The 16,947-nt window shown below is 57.2% G+C and overlaps 4 protein-coding genes across 4 annotated transcripts; 2 read left to right on the top strand and 2 right to left on the bottom strand.

Moving 5' to 3' along the window:
• Positions 1-2,495: 2,495 nt before the first annotated feature.
• Positions 2,496-7,072, top strand: B0I36DRAFT_377123 (humps family-domain-containing protein; the record flags this gene model as incomplete). Its single annotated transcript, XM_046160527.1, is given in 13 exon segments — positions 2,496-3,619; position 4,061; positions 4,685-4,957; positions 4,967-5,062; positions 5,072-5,131; positions 5,144-5,198; positions 5,223-5,365; positions 5,378-5,398; positions 5,408-5,520; positions 5,545-5,815; positions 5,831-6,130; positions 6,173-6,305; positions 6,411-7,072. Coding segments are annotated over 13 exon segments (3,252 nt in total).
• Positions 7,073-8,118: 1,046 nt separating this feature from the next.
• B0I36DRAFT_206818 (signal recognition particle, SRP19 subunit) lies at positions 8,119-8,613 on the top strand (the record flags this gene model as incomplete). Its single annotated transcript, XM_046148849.1, has 1 exon — positions 8,119-8,613. A coding segment is annotated over one exon (495 nt), but the record flags the coding sequence as incomplete, so codon positions are not given.
• Positions 8,614-9,409: 796 nt separating this feature from the next.
• Positions 9,410-13,475, bottom strand: B0I36DRAFT_252190 (dynactin; the record flags this gene model as incomplete). The annotated part of the gene is made up of 2 exons (XM_046150667.1): positions 9,410-13,000; positions 13,074-13,475. The coding sequence occupies 2 exons, from the start codon at positions 13,473-13,475 to the stop codon at positions 9,410-9,412; spliced, it is 3,993 nt and encodes a 1,330-aa protein (XP_046007322.1).
• A 473-nt stretch (positions 13,476-13,948) lies between these two features.
• B0I36DRAFT_252142 (V-type ATPase, V0 complex, 116kDa subunit family) lies at positions 13,949-16,796 on the bottom strand (the record flags this gene model as incomplete). Its single annotated transcript, XM_046150663.1, has 5 exons — positions 13,949-14,080; positions 14,145-14,365; positions 14,422-16,458; positions 16,522-16,600; positions 16,668-16,796. The coding sequence occupies 5 exons, from the start codon at positions 16,794-16,796 to the stop codon at positions 13,949-13,951; spliced, it is 2,598 nt and encodes an 865-aa protein (XP_046007323.1).
• Positions 16,797-16,947: the final 151 nt, after the last annotated feature.

The raw sequence follows: 16,947 nt of genomic DNA on the forward strand, positions 1-16,947 counted from the left end.
TCTAGACCTGGGCATGCGGTGGTGGTGGAAAGTCCCGTGCCCTGATGTGAGGAGTCGGAAACAATCGTACCATATTCCCCTCTTTGAGGTTCCGAGCTAGTGTACTGAGCCGACAGGCCTGGAGAGCCTTTTGGCACTGGCCAGACTGCCAGCTGAATGGAGCTACTAGTGAAGACCCTGCACGGCAACCGCGACTCGAAATCGGTGTTCACGGCTATTCTCCACAGCCGAAGACTTGGCATCAGCCCAGGCTCGCTTGTTGAGCCTCTGCCGTAGGCTCTAGCGAGAGGGCACCTGCAGAACGATGGAGCTAGGCTGTCAGGGGCTTGCATTGGCTCTCACGACAGCGTCGAATTGGTCTGCTGCAGGCCGTGCGCTAACGGCGTGCGCGGGTGCAGATCACGACCAGGGAAAGGGCCTCGACCGGGCTTGATTCCTTAGCCCCTGGCATGGTCTGGTCGTGCAGAATGCTGGCTCTGCGCGTATCTCTGCTGAGCTGGCAGGTGATAAACAGCTCATGACATAAGCAGTGGAATAATGATCAGGGATCGGCCATCGATTCACGAGCTTGAAAGTGTTTGTTGCTTGGAAGGGACGGTGTCCTGAGAGAGAAGCATTGCGTGCTCGCTCGATGGTCGCTGCTTGTTCCAGACTGGAACGAGAGGAGCAGCATAGGGTCATGCGCTCCCATCCTTTTAACGAACAAACGAGCGAATAACTGAACAAATGAATGCATGGGACATGTCATATTCTTAGGCCCAAGTAAGGTCGCTGTAGCGGCTGCCCTAGAGTACGCCGTGCCATGTGTCTGTTGGCGGAGTTTTGGACGTTTGCCACACTCGTGCGTTCGCGGATGGAGCTGGCGCTAGGCTCCGTATGATGCAGACTGTGATGATGGACCTGGAGCGTGCCAGTTGTTGCCAGTCCCGCCGTGAAGAACGAGACCCTCTTGAGTAGGCAGTCTTTGCTGTTGGTGACGATGTTGGGAGCGCTGGGCCGTCCTGAGTCCACATCAAGGGTGGTCGGCGTGACTCGCTCACAACCGCGAACAATTGGAGGGTTCGGCGGCGGGAATCAACCTTCTGGAGAAGCAGCCAGTGAGAAGCTCGAAAGGGTCGAAAGGGTCGACGAGGTCAACGGCGGGCTGGCTGATGTCGCAGGGCCAGCATGCGAGGCGTCATCGCCCCACCTGCTGCGCTGCACCTGGGCTGGGGCAGGAGCGTTGTTCGACCAGACAGGGTTGCTGCTGCTCCTGCCGCGCTGGTGTGCCGTGTGTGCAGCGCAGTGGGCAGAAAAAGGTTTGAGCTGCCAACGCGGCTTGCCCCGCCTCACTGAAATGGATGCTCCCGAGGTCACATCGGCAGCGGTGCCTGTCCTGTCCCCGGGCCACCCGCGCGACCATGTTCGCTTGAGGACAAATACCTTATGAGTTGGTTGCTCTCCAGGTCCTTCGAGTCGGCCTCGACGATTGACTCGACTCAAGCCTCTTGACCCTGCAACCCTCTCGCCCAAGCTGTGTTGTTTTATCGGACCCACCTCCGTCCTCTCACATACAGTACACACCACCACCGCGGCCAGTGTCCAAGCCTGACTCGGCCGCCTCGCCTGCCACGCCGAGCTGCTCAGAGGCCGGCCAGCACAGGCTGAGACTCGACTAGGCCGTGTGCGACCCGGCGATCTGGTCCCCAGGGAACCAGAGGGGCCCCGGCGCCGCGCTCCGACTCCTCTCGGTTTTTTGTCTCTCAACCCTGTCCAGCGCCGTCCTTAATCACACGCGCTGCGACAAAAAAGCACGGCTCCTGGCCTCGCCATTCTGCTTAAGTAGTCACGCGGCCTGCCTCGGGGGGGCACTTGCACAGCAAATCCCACCTCGACCGTCTCGCCCAGATCGCTCTCCGTCCCGCCGGTGCGCACGAACCCATCGTCAGAGGCCGACTCCGCTCAGCATCCTGGTAAATTTCCTTGCCCTGCCTGCCCTGTGGGACACCGCTCCGTGTCCACCGGCTGCCATTCTGCTTGCGTACGTGCACCTCCGCGCTTTCTTCACGGACCAACAGGTGGATGCCATGGAGGACCCCTCTCAAAGCGTCATGGTATGGCCCTGGCCAAGTCACCACCAGTGTGGCTCGCCTCGTATGATTCCAGGGCCACCTGGCGCCGGGCGGTCTAGGATCCCATCCCTACCCCTTCGCCTTTGCCATAATTGATCGTGGTCCTCCAACCTCCGGACAGCCGCATGCTTGTCCTTCTCCCGTTCTTTTCGCTGACATCATTTTGCTCCACCGCCTTCAGGGTCTACTGCTTCGGTTAACTTCAGTCGCCTCGTTTGACCATCACGTCAATCACCTATCTGCATTGGGTCGCTGTATATCGTCAAAAAGAACCCCCTGCTGGGCTAGGTCGTCGTCCGATCTTGCGACAGTAGAGCAATCGCTGCCTCAACATTGCCGACAAGCCTCACACCGTCCATTCTCCCATCTTCGAACTCTGTCACAATGGGCAACCAAACGGACGCTGTCAAACACTCGACGTTCGAGGCAACATTTGCCGAACGGGCGAAGAATGCATCCCATCCACTTACCAGCTATCTGCTGCGGCTGATGGAGCTGAAGCAGTCCAACCTCTGTCTCAGTGCCGACGTGACCTCGGTCCGGGAATTACTCAACCTAGCCGACAAGATTGGACCCTCGATCGTGGTCCTCAAGACACATTACGACCTCGTTTCAGGATGGGATTTTCACCCCGAGACCGGCACCGGCGCAAAACTCGGTGCTTTGGCCAAGAAGCACGGCTTCCTCATCTTCGAAGACCGCAAATTTGGAGACATTGGCAATACCGTGCAGCTTCAGTACACAGCAGGTACGGCGCGCATCATTGACTGGGCGCACATTGTCAACATCAACATGGTCCCCGGCAAGGCTGGCGTGACAGCCCTTTCAGAGGCGGCTGCCAAATGGCGGTCTCGAGTCAACTACCAGGTCCGGACATCTGTCAGTGTCGGTACACCCTTGTCTGAACAATTCGACGACGCCGAGGAGAGCGCCGAAGTGCAGGCGGAGAGGAGGGAAAGCCTCTCGCCGTTGGAGGCTCCGTCGTCAGGATTCTACCGAGAGCAGGACGGTCGAAAAGGTAGCATCGTGTCCGTGACGACAGTCACCCAGTCGTTTGAGCCGGTTGATTCACCACGTTTCCCCACCGGCACCGCGCAGGGAGACGAGCTGTTCTATGCTGGAATCGAGGAGCCTCCTTTCGAGCGCGGCTTGCTCATTCTCGCGCAGATGTCGAGCAAAGGCAACTTCATGAACGCCGAGTACACGCAGGCATGTGTCGAGGCTGCACGAGAGAACAAGGACTTTGTCATGGGTTTCATCTCACAAGAGACTCTCAACACCGAGTCAAGCGACAGCTTCGTCTGCATGACTCCTGGTTGCCAATTGCCACCCGAAGGCCAAGAAGAGAACGGTATTGTGGACGGCGATGGTCTGGGACAGCAGTACAACACCCCCACGAAATTGGTGGGATTGTGCGGCACCGATATCATCATCGTCGGCCGTGGTATAATCAAGGCGAGCTCTCCGCAAGCTGAGGCTGAGAGATATAGGAACAGGGCCTGGAAAGCGTACAGGAAGCGCACGGGGCAGGAATGAAAACCAGGAAACTGCTGATGTACATATCAGAGACGATCACAACGGGCTGAGCTTATCCGCGACCACCGAGGTCCTGAGACGCGCCAGCTCATGCCGACATCGAGGAAAGGCATACGGCCAATCCGAGGTGCACTGTTAAGGTAGAGTGGGTTCGTCATGCTGTAAGCCCAAGAGCCAGTCTGTACTTTGTCAAATTGTATGTGTAAAAGGGTGCCTCTGAGCCGAATGGTGATTTTCCTGCTGCAACCAGTGATGGGAGAGTTCTCAACCACACCGACAATGGCTGTCCGAATCGACCCGCCAATGCAATGCTATCGCTACTGGCCCAGAGCCGATTGGGTTTTGCTGACGAGGCAAGCATATCTGCTCGACATGCTGCTAACCCTTGAGGTCGGCCAAAAGTGCCTGCTTAGTGTAGGTAGCGTCCCTTGAAAGGTCCAAGTGGTTCTGTCTCGGAGTCGGCAGGCGGGGAAGTTGGCCGTGCAGCCGGAGTGGCGACCCCCCCACGAAACGCACGCAAGGGTGGGTGGGCATCACCCTCGACTCACCTTCGCTGCACCCGGCCCTCAGGAAGGCACCTGCGCGCCGATAACTCCACTCAGCAAAAGCCGTTGCCAAACTGCACCCTGTGGGCGTGCTGCAACGCAACGTCAGCAGCGAATGCATCCCGTCCATCACTCTCGAGCCTCTGTCGCACGCATGATCGCATGCGGCGCCAGCTCCAGTCTCTGGCTGAGCCCCAAAACTACTCGCGTCCAACAGTACCTTCCAAGGTTAGCACGAGACAAAGGAGCGGGGGAAGGACTCCACTCCTAAGTCTCCAGACCAACAATGTCGGACCACGACGCCCGGTCGGAGCCGGAGGAGGACGACACTGGCCCTGTGGCAACCGAGGAGGCGCCCTCCAAGCCGCCACCGAGAAAGCGCCGGCGGCTTGTCATCAGTTGCACCGATTGTCACCGCAGGAAGCAGAAGGTCTGTCCTGTCTAGCTTGATGATTCCTCGAGCGATCACTGATGAGCTGACCTCTTGGACAGTGCGACCGCGGACTGCCATGCGCCAACTGCATCTCGCGCGGCAAGGAGAGCTCGTGCCGCTACGAGACGGGGAAGCCCGTTGCTCGAGCACACACCGGACCTTCTGGTGAAAGGCCACCTGAAGGCACGAGCCGCACGGAACGGGTCGTCGATCTGGGCTACACTCATCAGAATGGTGCCTCGACTCTGGACGTTTTGAGGAGGATCGACAATGCCTCGGATGGCGAACGCCTCGCAAGCCTGGCCGCCGAGCAAGGGACCAGTAGCGCTGGTGTCCGCGAGCGGTACAAGGCGCTGATACGCCAGTTGCCGGCCCGGACCTATGTCGAAGACCTTGTCGGTTTCTACTTCCAAGACATCAACTGGCAGTACTTTGGCGTGGACGAGATCATCTTCCGCGAGCTCATGGCAAAGTGGTACAGCGTGCCCTTTGCCGTCTTCGCCAATGTAGGACCTCAGGGCCTTGAACCTATGCTCCGAGAGTTCCCCGCGCTCGTGTTTGAAATGTCTGCTTGTGCGCTGCTATACCTGCGCCAAGACCTCTTTGAGAAGTTTGAATCGCTCAAGTACGCCGACATGACCTTTGACGATCTGGCCATGGACTACAGCGAGTCCGGCGCTGCAATACTGTCGCTTCTGGGCAAGCGGCAGATGACACTGATAGCACCGCTTGCTGGCTGGGTCCGCGCCAAGTTTCTCAAGAACTGCGGCATGGTCACAGAGTCGTGGCACCAGCTTGGTTCAGCTATTCGCGATGCTCAGGAAATTGGCATGCATCGGGACGAGAAGGACCCTCATCCTGGTCCCCACGATACGATTGAAGAGAGCCTCGAAAAGTTATGGATGGGCCAGGCCCGCAGGCGAATTTGGATCACTCTGCTGTCTTGGGATATCCACATGGGCTCTGTCCTCGGACGCACTCCTCAGTGCGATCTTGGCACCGTGAGCGTGACGCTGCCCGTGGACGTAATGCCGAGCACAGAAGGCCGTAGGATGCCCTTGATTCCGCGCCCGGATGACACACCGCCCACGCCACTGACACGATCAATCTGGTCGTTCAAGCTTATACAGCCACTCCGCGACATCATCGGATTGGAGAAGCAGGGCCCATTTCCCAAAGACTTCTCCCATGTCGACAGGATACAGCGGTCACTGCAGGAGATGGAGGCACAGATCCCTGCCCCGCTCCGAATGCACAATCCTGATACGAGATTTGACCATCTGCCAGAGTGCCGGTGGTTACCATTGACGCGGCCGACTCTGCCACAGACACTGCACTTTGGCAAACTCGCGCTGCATCGGCCATACATCTTCACCCGGGCCAGCAGCCGACTGGAAGCACTGAAGGCCAGTTTTGGCATGTTAGAGGCCCAGAAGCAGTATTTTGCCGTCCTCAACCCGAGTCACCACCGCATGTTTTCGCTGTTCTACGGGACATTCGACGCGGTAGTGATGGTGGCATCGATATTCATCCTCTTCCCGCGCGAGCATACCGAAATGTTCGACGAGGCCTTGCAACATTTCGAATGGGCCAGCGACCGATTCGAGAAAATGGCCGGCCGGAATCAGCTTGCCCGTTCGGCGACGAGCGTGCTCAACACGCTCCACATGCGACTGAAGCGTATCGGGCAGGCTGACGATCGGATGCGAGCCGCCTGTGACAGCCGCACTCGCAAAGGCAAGAAGCAGACGGGCAATGGTGTTTCGGCTACAGTTTTGCCTATAGATGAGCCAACGCCTGCACCTAACTCGGAGGTGTCATCATCGTCAGCGAGCAGTGGATTGACTAGTAGCGCCAGCTCCAACACGAGCCTCACGCCGGGCAGTTCCATCAGTAATATCGGAGGGAAGGGGCCACTGAGAGAATCTGGAGCAGATGGCCAGAACGGGGGAAGCGTGGCCAACGGCGGCAGTCATGACATTGGAACCGGATTCGACATTTTTGGCAGCACAGACTGGTCTCTGCCAGCAGACTTCGATCTTGGGTCGATCATTCCAATGTATCCCATTGGAGATCTTGCTATGAACGATCTGACTGGTTTCTTCGGCGACACCGGAAGCCATACGACATCAATGGGCTGGGCTGCCACTGGGCCCGCCGGCGCTGATCTGCTCGCCTTCGACCAACCACAACAGATTCCGACGAATGGCACACATTCCACCATAGAGAATGGCGGTTCAAGCGCACCCAATGTCGTGTCCAACATAATAAGTGGGAACTACGAGACGGGCATTTCGGGACACCCAGCCCAGGGTCGATACCAGTCCCAGTCCGGGAACGGAGACGCTCCCTGGCAGTTTGGCGGTGATTTTGGGAATGACACTGTTTGGAACTTGTTCAATCAGATTCCGTGGCCGGCGAATTCTGCGTCGTCTACGACATCTTGAGTGAATAGATGGGTGTTGGACACCAAAAGGTCATCTGGGAAAACGTTGTGGGTCCAAATCTGGTGTGTGAGTGAGAGCAAAAATGCCTGCGGATAACATCCCAGTGGAGGGCAGCTTTAGACAGAATCGTCGTGTACGGGGAGGCTTCAAAAGCACCGACCAAACAGCAATTATATGCCGTAAGCACATGGTTCGGATCGTTTCCAGCCACGTGCCGTTCTATTCAAGGCAATATCCCAAAGGCATCTCTGGTCATACCCGCAACTGTCTCACTCACCGTGAAGCCGCGGTCTTGCCAAGCATCAACTTAAGAAGCAAATGCCGAGGTTCAGGTGCAGCTGTGGTGTAATAATGCGGTGGCTAGCATCTCGTCCCGCTACCAAGCACTGCGTTAAACCGTCGAATCTAAACGATAAACGTGCAACAGCACAGGCGAACTTGCATCAGCTGTGAATCATGTTCAGGAAGGAAGACAATATATCGCAGTAGGACCCTTGTGGGGGAGGGCACTACCGACCCATAGAGCACACAGTGCGATACGGTGCGCAACATACCCCACCGTAGCTCGCCCCACGATGTCACTCACGGTATCTGGCCCCGTCCAAACTCCCCCACCATCAATTCGCCAGACCACCACCGCCGGCACGTTTGGCGACAGCTTCGCCTCGACTCGACTCGACTCGACCTTCACGAAGAGCGGCTGCACGCAACAACAAGGACGACTGCGCAGACACACAGTCCTTCTCTACCGGCAGATACACAGACACAACGGCCCCGCCACAATGTCGCACCCACGGATAGAAGAGGTGTCCGAGAGCGACAGCGAAATGTCAGACCCTTCCGAGGGCGACATTGACGACTTTGTCGAGACCGACATCTTGCGCCAGATCCAGCCCAAGGCTAAGCCCGCCGCGACGTCACCTTCCCCTCCGTCATCATCACAACAACAACAAAGATCCCAGCAGGCCAACCCAATGATCAACCCGGCCAACCTGGGCCCTCAACAACCACAGATCAAGCCCGAAGACATCAAGGACTACCAGTGCCTGTACCCGTGCTACTTTGACGCAAACCGCTCCCGCGCCGAGGGCCGGCGCGTGCCGTCGTCGCTGGCCGTGCAGAACCCGCTGGCCCGCGAGATCGCGACGGCCTGCGCGCAGCTGCGCCTGCAGCCCGTCTTCGAGGCGCACAAGCTGCACCCAAAGGACTGGGCGAACCCGGGCCGCGTGCGCCTCCCGCTCAAGGACCACGACAACCCGTTCGCCAAGCAGATCAAGAACAAGCACCACCTCTACGTCCTCGTCGCCAGGCACCTCCAGGCCAACCCGACGACCGAGCAGTCCGACGCCCTCCGCCGCGTCCGCGTCCCGGGGCTCGCCATGCCCAAGGACGACGAGGCCTGGCCCAGGCCCGCCGTGCCCCGCGGCTGGAAGATGGGCTCCCTCCTACCTGCCTACTCGGCTGCCATGACGGGCGGCGGCGTCTCCGAGGATGCCTTCAAGGACATGATGAAGGAGATGCAGGGAGCAGGGGGCCCGGGCGGCGCTGCTGGTGGTGGTGGCATGCCAGGCCTGCCGCCGGGAATGGGCAACATGGCCGACATGATGAGCATGTTTGGTGGCGGTGGTGGTGGTATGGGAAGCCCTGCCGGAGCTCTGATGGGAGGCGGAGGTGCTGGTGGCAGCAGCGGCAGCAGCAGCAAAAAGGCCAAGAAGGGCAAGAAATGATGAGATTGGACACCACATATATCACCATCGAAGCTCTCGAAAAGAAAAAGAAAAAAGAAAAGTACCGAAAAATACCCAATCGGCCACTCAACTAGGGCACTATAAGACGGCAGGACGTCGTAATGTTCTTCTGATGTGCAACATTACAACCCCTATCTGTGGGCCACGTTGAGTGTGCATTGTGGCTGGTCATTGACGGATAATACTGTGTTCAAAAGCTCTTCGTGGACGAGACCGGCCAAGAATAAGAGAGTAGTCGGCATTAGACTTTCATGGCAGTTTGCACAGAACCGCTTCTGTGTAACAAGACGCATGTTCGAGAAATGGATGATGACACTGCGGAAAAGCGCAAGAAATATACATGTTATACTCGATATATGTATTTAGCGTTGCTGTATGGGGGGGTATCGTCTCGCTCTCTCTCGCTGGCTATTCTTGTCATCAGCCCCTTCTTGATGATATACATCTGCGCCTAGCAAATAGTCGCTACTCATCGCTTCTTGACGCAGTGAATGCAAACGAAACGGATGACGGGGATCTATCTATGCTTGTCGTGAAATACTTTTGCTCCTCATGAGCATTGGTCCTGCTGTGCCACTCACTGACTCACTCACGCGGCAGAAATTCGTCGACCTTGGAGCCCTTCCCACTCGCTTGAGCCCACAATCTGAACCTCGCTGTCGCCAGCAGGGGCGGACTTCCCGTTGAGTCCAGGCAGGCGGATCTGCAGCCTCGCGGCAACCGCGTTGGGGCCCTTTCTCGAAATATCAAGACGTGGACCAGCCCTCTGCGTAGTCAGCACCACAGAAGCCTTATGCGCCACCGCATCCTGCCAGCTCTTCCAGGTCGCAAAGTCCTCTGCCTGCTTGGCAGCGTGGTACTGCGGCGAGCCCTTGGCCGGTCGCCACGCGAGCTTGTCCTTGGGCAGCTTACCAAGATCGTAGACCTTGGCGTTGCTGGCCATCTTCAGAAGCTCGCCAAGAACGTCCTTGCCTTCGGCTGCGACGAGTGCCTTGCGTTGAGCGGCCACCGGTGTGGGTTTGCGCAGCGGTTCAGCGAGCCAATCATGCTTGCCCTGCTCCGTGAGGCGGGCGCGACGGTTGTCTTCACGGAGGTAGCGCACAGCCGCCTGCAGGCTTGCAATGTCTTGTTTGAGAGCATCCATCTCCCTTGCAGTGGCAACGGCACGCTCCTGGCCGGCCTTGTTTGCACCAGACTTGTCTTCATTGCCGGCCGCGAACGTCTTGTTGTCTCCAGCAATCTTCTTCCACTGGTCACGGTCAGCTTCGAGGGTCTTGAGCTCGCGGTCTTGTTCCTCAATATTCCGCTGCAGGCCAGCAGCGTGCTCCTTGGCCTTCTCAATCTCCTCTTCGAGCCCAGAAATCCTGTCGGCTCTGGCTTTGGCATCGTTCATGCGGGCCTCGAGTGTCTGGATCCTGAGGTTGGCTGTGCTCAGGTTTTCGGCGCTGACGGCTAGTTGGCGAGCCTTCTCGTTGGCTTGCTCCTTCAGGTGACGCATTTCCTCTTCCGCATCAACCGGGAGCGTCTTGGCGGCCTTGATCTCCTCGGCACGAAGGTTCCAAGGGGCGTCACTACGCTCGAACTCTTGGGTCTGTGACAAATCTGAGCAGACCGCGGCAAGGTCCGTAATCTGGCTTGTGAGAGTCCGCAGCTTGGACAAGTATGTCGAGAAGATGTCGGATTCGCTGGAGGAGAACTTCTGCATCGCCGTCTGGGAAATCGTGCCTTGCACATCCGTGTATGTGAAGGGCTCGGCCCGACCTTCTTCGGTGAGGAGCGCATGCAGGTCAGTGCCCATTGTTCGCGACATCTCGGCCAACTCTTGGCTGGCAGCTTCACACTGCTCAAAGACCTCGGCTGTTTCTGGAGTCAGGCACAATGATCGTGCCTGAAGGTCCTCCAGTGACCGAAGTGCTTTCGACACAACAACCTTGGCGCTTCGGGTAAGAGAGATGACAGCTTCGGACTTCCTGGTGAAGTGATCGGCGAGCTCGTCCTCCTCCCCGGCAGACGGCACAGTCCGCTGGACGAGCTCTTTCACCACGGCCATCACTGTGGACGCGCTTTCAAGGTGGCTCTGCATCATGGACGTCTTCATCTGGATTTCGTCGGCAAAGCTCTCGAGGCCCTCGGAAATATGCACCTCGCCCAAATGTGTCATAAGGGCAATCGTGCGCTGCAATTCGCTGGCACACTGTTGCTCCTTGAGCTCGTTCCGCCGCAGGCCGTCAATCCAGCCGTTCAAGGCTCGTTCCACTGGCTCAAGCTCATATAAAGCCCCCTCGTACTTGGCAAACTCTTCCAGTGAGCAGTGGCTTATCGCATTGACGAAACGATTGCACATGGAAGAGACCCAAGTGAGCTTATCCATGGCATCGCAACCTGCGAACACATCGTCCTCATGCCCAGGGTGTGTCTGCCCATTGACACGATCTTTGATGAAACCATGGAGCAGAGTGGCTTTGAAGGCCAGGCGCTTGAATCGAAGAAGAGCCAGTACGGAATCCCGATCTTCGTCATAAGTCTCGGGCAGGAACAACTTGACAATCTGCAGGTGCTGTTGAGCTTCCTGGGCGTCCATTCGCTGGAGCTCCAAGTCGATCGTCTTGACTTGCGTCTTTGCAGCAGAGATTTGAAGTTTCTGATTCAGGTCCATCATGGCTCGGGTCTTGCTGTTGATCTGCTCAGACTCGGCCTCGTTGACGGCATGCGACGCCCGGATGTCCTCCAAGTCGGTCTGAAGATTGGTGACGAGCTCGCGGAACCGAGATAGAGTGTACTCGAGGTCCTCGACTGTCTCATCTTGTTGTGCGGCCCGGCGAAGCTGCTCCGCGATGAGACTGTCCTTGAAGTCGAGGTCCTCTTGCATCTCCCTCTCATGTTGTACGTGGTTGATTTCAAGCTCGTCATTGATCTCCTTGAGAGCCTCGAGGTCCTCAATCACAGCCTTCAGCTCATTGATCTGCTCAGCCTGGCCAAGCTTCTCGTAGCTCAGCTGCTCGATCATGGCCTCGGCACCAAGGTTGTCGTCCAACTGTTGCCGAAGATCTTCTGCGCGCGTCTCCAGCTCTAGCACGGTCTCTTTGGCAATCTCGTACTGTTCCTTGACAGCCTCGAACTCCTCAAGATCACCCTGCAGCTCTTTGATCTGTGCTCGCTGCTCCTCATCTTGCTGCTGGGTAAGGTCTCGTAACCGGATCAAAGCCTCGCGCAGGCGCTCATTGGTGCGTTCCAGTTGCAGCCAGCTCGTGCTTGTCCGCTCTTCAGGTGTCATCCCTTGGGAGTACTCCTCATTCTCCTCGCGGAGAATCTCGACTTCCAGTTCGAGCTCCTCTGTCTTCTGCTTCAGCGCGTCCAGCTCGACCTTGAGTACCTCGGCGGTTTCCTCTGCCATCTCGCGGTCGAGAGTGGCCAGCTCCATGATGGAGTCGTGCTCTGCCTGAAGTGACTCGACCTCCTCCAGCCTTGCCAAGGCCTCTTTAAGCTGTTTCCGCATTTCGGCATTCTCTTGGTTGGTGCTCTGGAACTTCGCCTCAATCTTCTTGTTGATCGTCTCGAATTTGTCGCCCCGCTCTTGTGCCTTCTCCAACGCCTGTATCTTCTCCCGATCCTCCAGACGCTTGCGCTCAAGGACCTTGAGCTTGGCCTTGAGGTCCTCATTTTCTCTGCTTGCCGCTGTGCTTTGGCCTGGCCGTGTCGTACCCGCTGTTGCCGCCCCCACAGCACTAGCTCTAGTCGTGGTTGTGGTCGAAGCTGCTGTCTTACTCGTAGCCCTCTCCAAAGCCTTCGTCCTGGAGCGTACAGGGCTGTTCGTAGCTTCGTTATCGCTTCTGCCAGCTGCGCCCTCAGTGCCGGAACCAGAATCTCCAGATGTTACCCGGCTTCCTCCTGGGCGCGAGAGGCTACCCCGGACACCAACGCTCGAAACTCGTCCAGCTGCCGGTCTGGTCGCGCTAGATGTCACCCTAGGCGCTGACGACGTTGTTGAAGTTTTCCGCGTCAAACCAGACGCCGGGAGCGCTGGCGGGCCCATGGACATCCGGGAGCCTATTGTCGAGGGTCGTGCTGGTTTCGCGCCAACCGAGGAGACGCGGGGGTTCGCTGGGGTACCGGTTCTTGAGGTTGCGGCACTGGATGTCGCAGTCGACGCGAGTTGCTTCGTGGGGGACTTTGTTGGGCTCTGTTTGTGTTAATAGTGCTAAATGCTATTATAACGGCACCCGTCGCGGCGATTGGGTGAGTGCCTAACTTACCCTTACTATGCTTGACGGTCGAGACGTCCGAGGCACCGGGCTCGGGCTAGGAGCATTGAGGCTCATCCTCTTGTTCATGGACGGGTCATTCACCGCAGCCTGCCTGCCCGTACTCGGAACGATGTTACTCGCCCGCGAAGGACGCCGAGCTGGCACCGCCTTGACTTGTGGCGGCGCTGCCTGTATAGCGGCCACGGCAGTCGGGCGAACGAACATGCCTCTGCCGGGAGGGCAGTCAAAGTATCTCTCTCCCTGAACGGCTCCATCGTTCTTGCCACTGTCGTCCTCGAGTTCAACTCCGATCCATTCGCTAGGTGCGAAGTGTGTCTGACCGACGAAGCGGACTATGGCGGTGCGGCCATCATTGAGCCGGATCGTCTGCCCGACCTGGATGTCCGACATGTTCGCCGACGAGCCAGACGAATCAATGTCGCATCCTGGGTCAGAAAAGTACAAGGCTGGGTGAGGCAGTGTCGTGAAATGTCGTTTCTCGTGATGGCAAGCTCCTGGACCAGCTACGCGTCTCCTGGCGAAGCTCCAGGAGATGGTGAAGCTCGTGGTGTGCCCCACATGGCCATGGCACACTACCGTGCGAATAGCCTGGGCACCGTCTCTGGCCCACATGACCACCTGCATCTATTATTGTCACCAAGACCATCCATGGATGGGGTTGCTTGTCTCGACAAGAAAACCTCGGAAGGGTAGCACAAGAGCTCAGCTTTGTTTAACGCGTATCATACTAAAAGGGCCATAGCATATCCAATTTCACAAAAGGGACTGGTTCCGTTGGAACACGAATCAACACATTCAAATAGTTGTATGTCTAATGCTACATAATGGTGGTAAAGAGGCGATAGTCGTTCCCACTCTGGCGCTCAGCCACGGAATTCCGCCAGAGCTTCGTCTTCCTCCAACAGTGTTGCGAAGGAGAGCGGCGTGAACATGTGGCCCTCGAAGTGGGCGTACTTGGATTGAGCCTCGACCCATTGCAGACGGAGAGAGTGAAGCTGTGAGACGGTTAGTGATGAGTACAAATAACGTCTTGGTGGACGCCGACGCCCGAAAACTTACCATAGCACTGCAGCCTTCCATTGCAATGAGAATAGCGCAGGAGAGGAAGAACCACATGTAGAAGACAACGACCAGGAAGATGGCACCGCCAATGCCACCGGCCACCAGGCCAGAGCCAAGGGTCATGTCCCACAGAACGATACTGAGCTGCTGATGAGCAAGCGACAGAGCCCAGAGACGCAGGTAAGAGGCAGTGTGAGAAACACAGTTGAGACAAAATTCTGGTATCGTCGATTAGTACAAGCCCGGAACACATACCAAGACAGGGAATACATACCGATCGTGTGGATGACCTGGTGGATCATCTCTTCACTAAACTCAAACTCGTGATGTCCATCGCCGTCCTCGTCGTCATCATCAGCATTGCCGTTCTGAGCAAGCATAGCAACACCCTCGCCGCCATCCGTGTCGATGCTGATGCGACCGTTGGCGCGTCCATCATCGTCGTCATCAATGGCAGACACTCGTGATGGCTCACCAATGCCTCTGTAACCCTGTCCACGAGCCTTGTTGTGCTCCCATCGCAGGTAGAACGGCTTCAAGAAGAGCATGACTGGAACCTGCACGAAAGCCAGAAGTAGGAGGCACGTCTGCACTGTTGCCTGTCCCCTGTAAAATTCGACGCCGCCTTCAAGCGTGCCAGGCTGGAGGAACATGTAGATCAACATGTTGAGCAGGCCAGGTGGTTGCCGACCAGTCCCGAACCAGTCCACGGACCACTTGTAAATGATGCAGAGAACCAGATAGCCAAAGATTGACTGGAAGAAAATCATGCCGGGGATGAAGTTGCCCCATATGTCGATGGGCTTCTTGTGGTGACGGGCGTTGAAGTACGACAGGCAAAGGGAATAAGTCATGTGTGCCCAGCCCAAAATGATGGACATCTTCATCTTGTAACTGTTGGAGAAGAGAAGAGCATTGTCGGTGCCATGCCAAGCCCAGTCGAGACCGAAGGGGTAACGGTAGTGCTCCTTGGGCTGCGCGAGCAAAGCTTCACCTTCTTTCCAACCTTCGGGGACAACCCACTCCCATCCGCTGTCAAACAGCGTGAGCGACTTGGAAAAGACATCGTTGTAGATCAAACCTGTGAAGACGGAGAAGAGGGCCATGACAAGAGCAATGTAGCGACCGTAGTATATCATAGCGAAGAGTTCGAAGGTGACCTTCTTGAGAGGCTTCTCCCAGTAGATCATAGCCAAAGCCGCACTGAGCATGATGATGGCATGGCCAAGATCACCAAACATGACGGCGAACAAGAAAGGAAAAGTGACGATGGCCGGCAGGGCAGGGTTGACTTCCTGGTAAGAAGCAGTTCCGTAAGCATTGATGATGGTCTGGAATGCCTCGGTGAACTTGTTCGTCTTCAGGTACGTCGGCGGGGTTTTGTTGGTCTTGATCTCGTTGATGATCGAGGGGACCGACAGTCCCGCCTGGTTGGTGACGTCTTGGAGAACAGCGCGGATCCTAGACAGGTCGTTCGTCGGGACCCAAGCTTCTGCGATCAGGGTCCGTCGCTGGCGGTCAAATGAGAAGAGATTGAGGGTCTGGTATGCAGCTTTCTCCTTGGTGATAAGGATCATCCAAGCGGACAGAGACTGGGCAATCTGTGTGAGCTCAGCCTCAAGCGTCTGCTGAGTGTTCTGCAGGACGTTCTGCACATCATTGAGACGGGCGTTGACCTCGTGAATCTGATCCCTGCGGAGATCCGAGTTCTCATCGACGCTGTAGATCTCGGCGCCCATGGACTCGGAGATCTTGCGAATCTTGGCCAGGATTTCCTTGCCGTGGGCGAAAATGACGAAGACGTTCTTGTTGACCGTCTCGTTCGTGCTGGGGTTGGCCAAGGGCTCTGGAATCTCGGACTGGTTCATGTACAAGTTGCCTCGAAGAGTCCGCCACAGAATGCGCTCGAATGCAGCGACGCGGTCTCTGGGGATGACTCCAGCTACGAATCCGATATTCATGCCACCGAACGAGCGCTCGGCGTCGGGGGCCTGGCTGTGCTGCTCGACATCGCGGAGCAGGGGCGCATCATCCTCCTCGGTGGAGGCGCGGATCTCCTCCACATTGCCGTGGGCACGGTCGAAGAAGCCGCCGGCCTCCCGGAGAACCCATCGCCACTCGGTCAGTTCGACTTCTCTCTTCTTGAGAGTCTCGTAGCTGTCGTTGAGCTGGAAGATGCGCTGCTCGAGACTCTGGCTGCGTTCAGCCAGCTCGTCGATCTCGGTGGTCGTAGGAGGAGGAAGCGTCTCGTTGTCGAGGTCGAATTTCCGGACTGGGATCCCGGACTTGTCCATCTGCGTGTGGAAGTAGCCTGTCGCATTGAGTTGTGAGTAATCATTCGAGGTTAGCCAATGCAGGTCGCAGAAATGCTTACGCAGCTGGCGCTCGACATTGTCGAGTCTTCGGATCTCCTGGGTGAATGTGCGCTGGAAGGCATTGACACCTTTGTTGAGCTGTTGCGTCCTGGTCAGCATGGGTTCGGCAGAGGGCTAGGCAGCCAGCACTGGGGAAGAGACGGACATCGCGGAACTGGACGAGGCCAAGCTCGCCGAGGGCGTTGACGCATTCGCGGCCGATTTCATTCGAGATGTAGAGCTGCACCATGCTCATGTCCGCCGAGCGGAACATGGACTGCTGCGATGGCGCCATGGTTGCGGCGATGGGAGTCCCTACGTAGGCTCGTCGCCAATGATGATGACTTTGTAAGGGGAGAATGAACAGCTTGGAGAAGGCGGCAGCTGCAGCTGCAAGGTGAAACGGACGCGGCACTGCGCTGTGGCTAGAGCGCTCAGTGGTAGGT

Source organism: Microdochium trichocladiopsis (genome assembly GCF_020744255.1).
Source record: "Microdochium trichocladiopsis strain MPI-CAGE-CH-0230 chromosome Unknown B0I36scaffold_10, whole genome shotgun sequence".
Classification (NCBI taxonomy): domain Eukaryota; kingdom Fungi; phylum Ascomycota; class Sordariomycetes; order Xylariales; family Microdochiaceae; genus Microdochium; species Microdochium trichocladiopsis.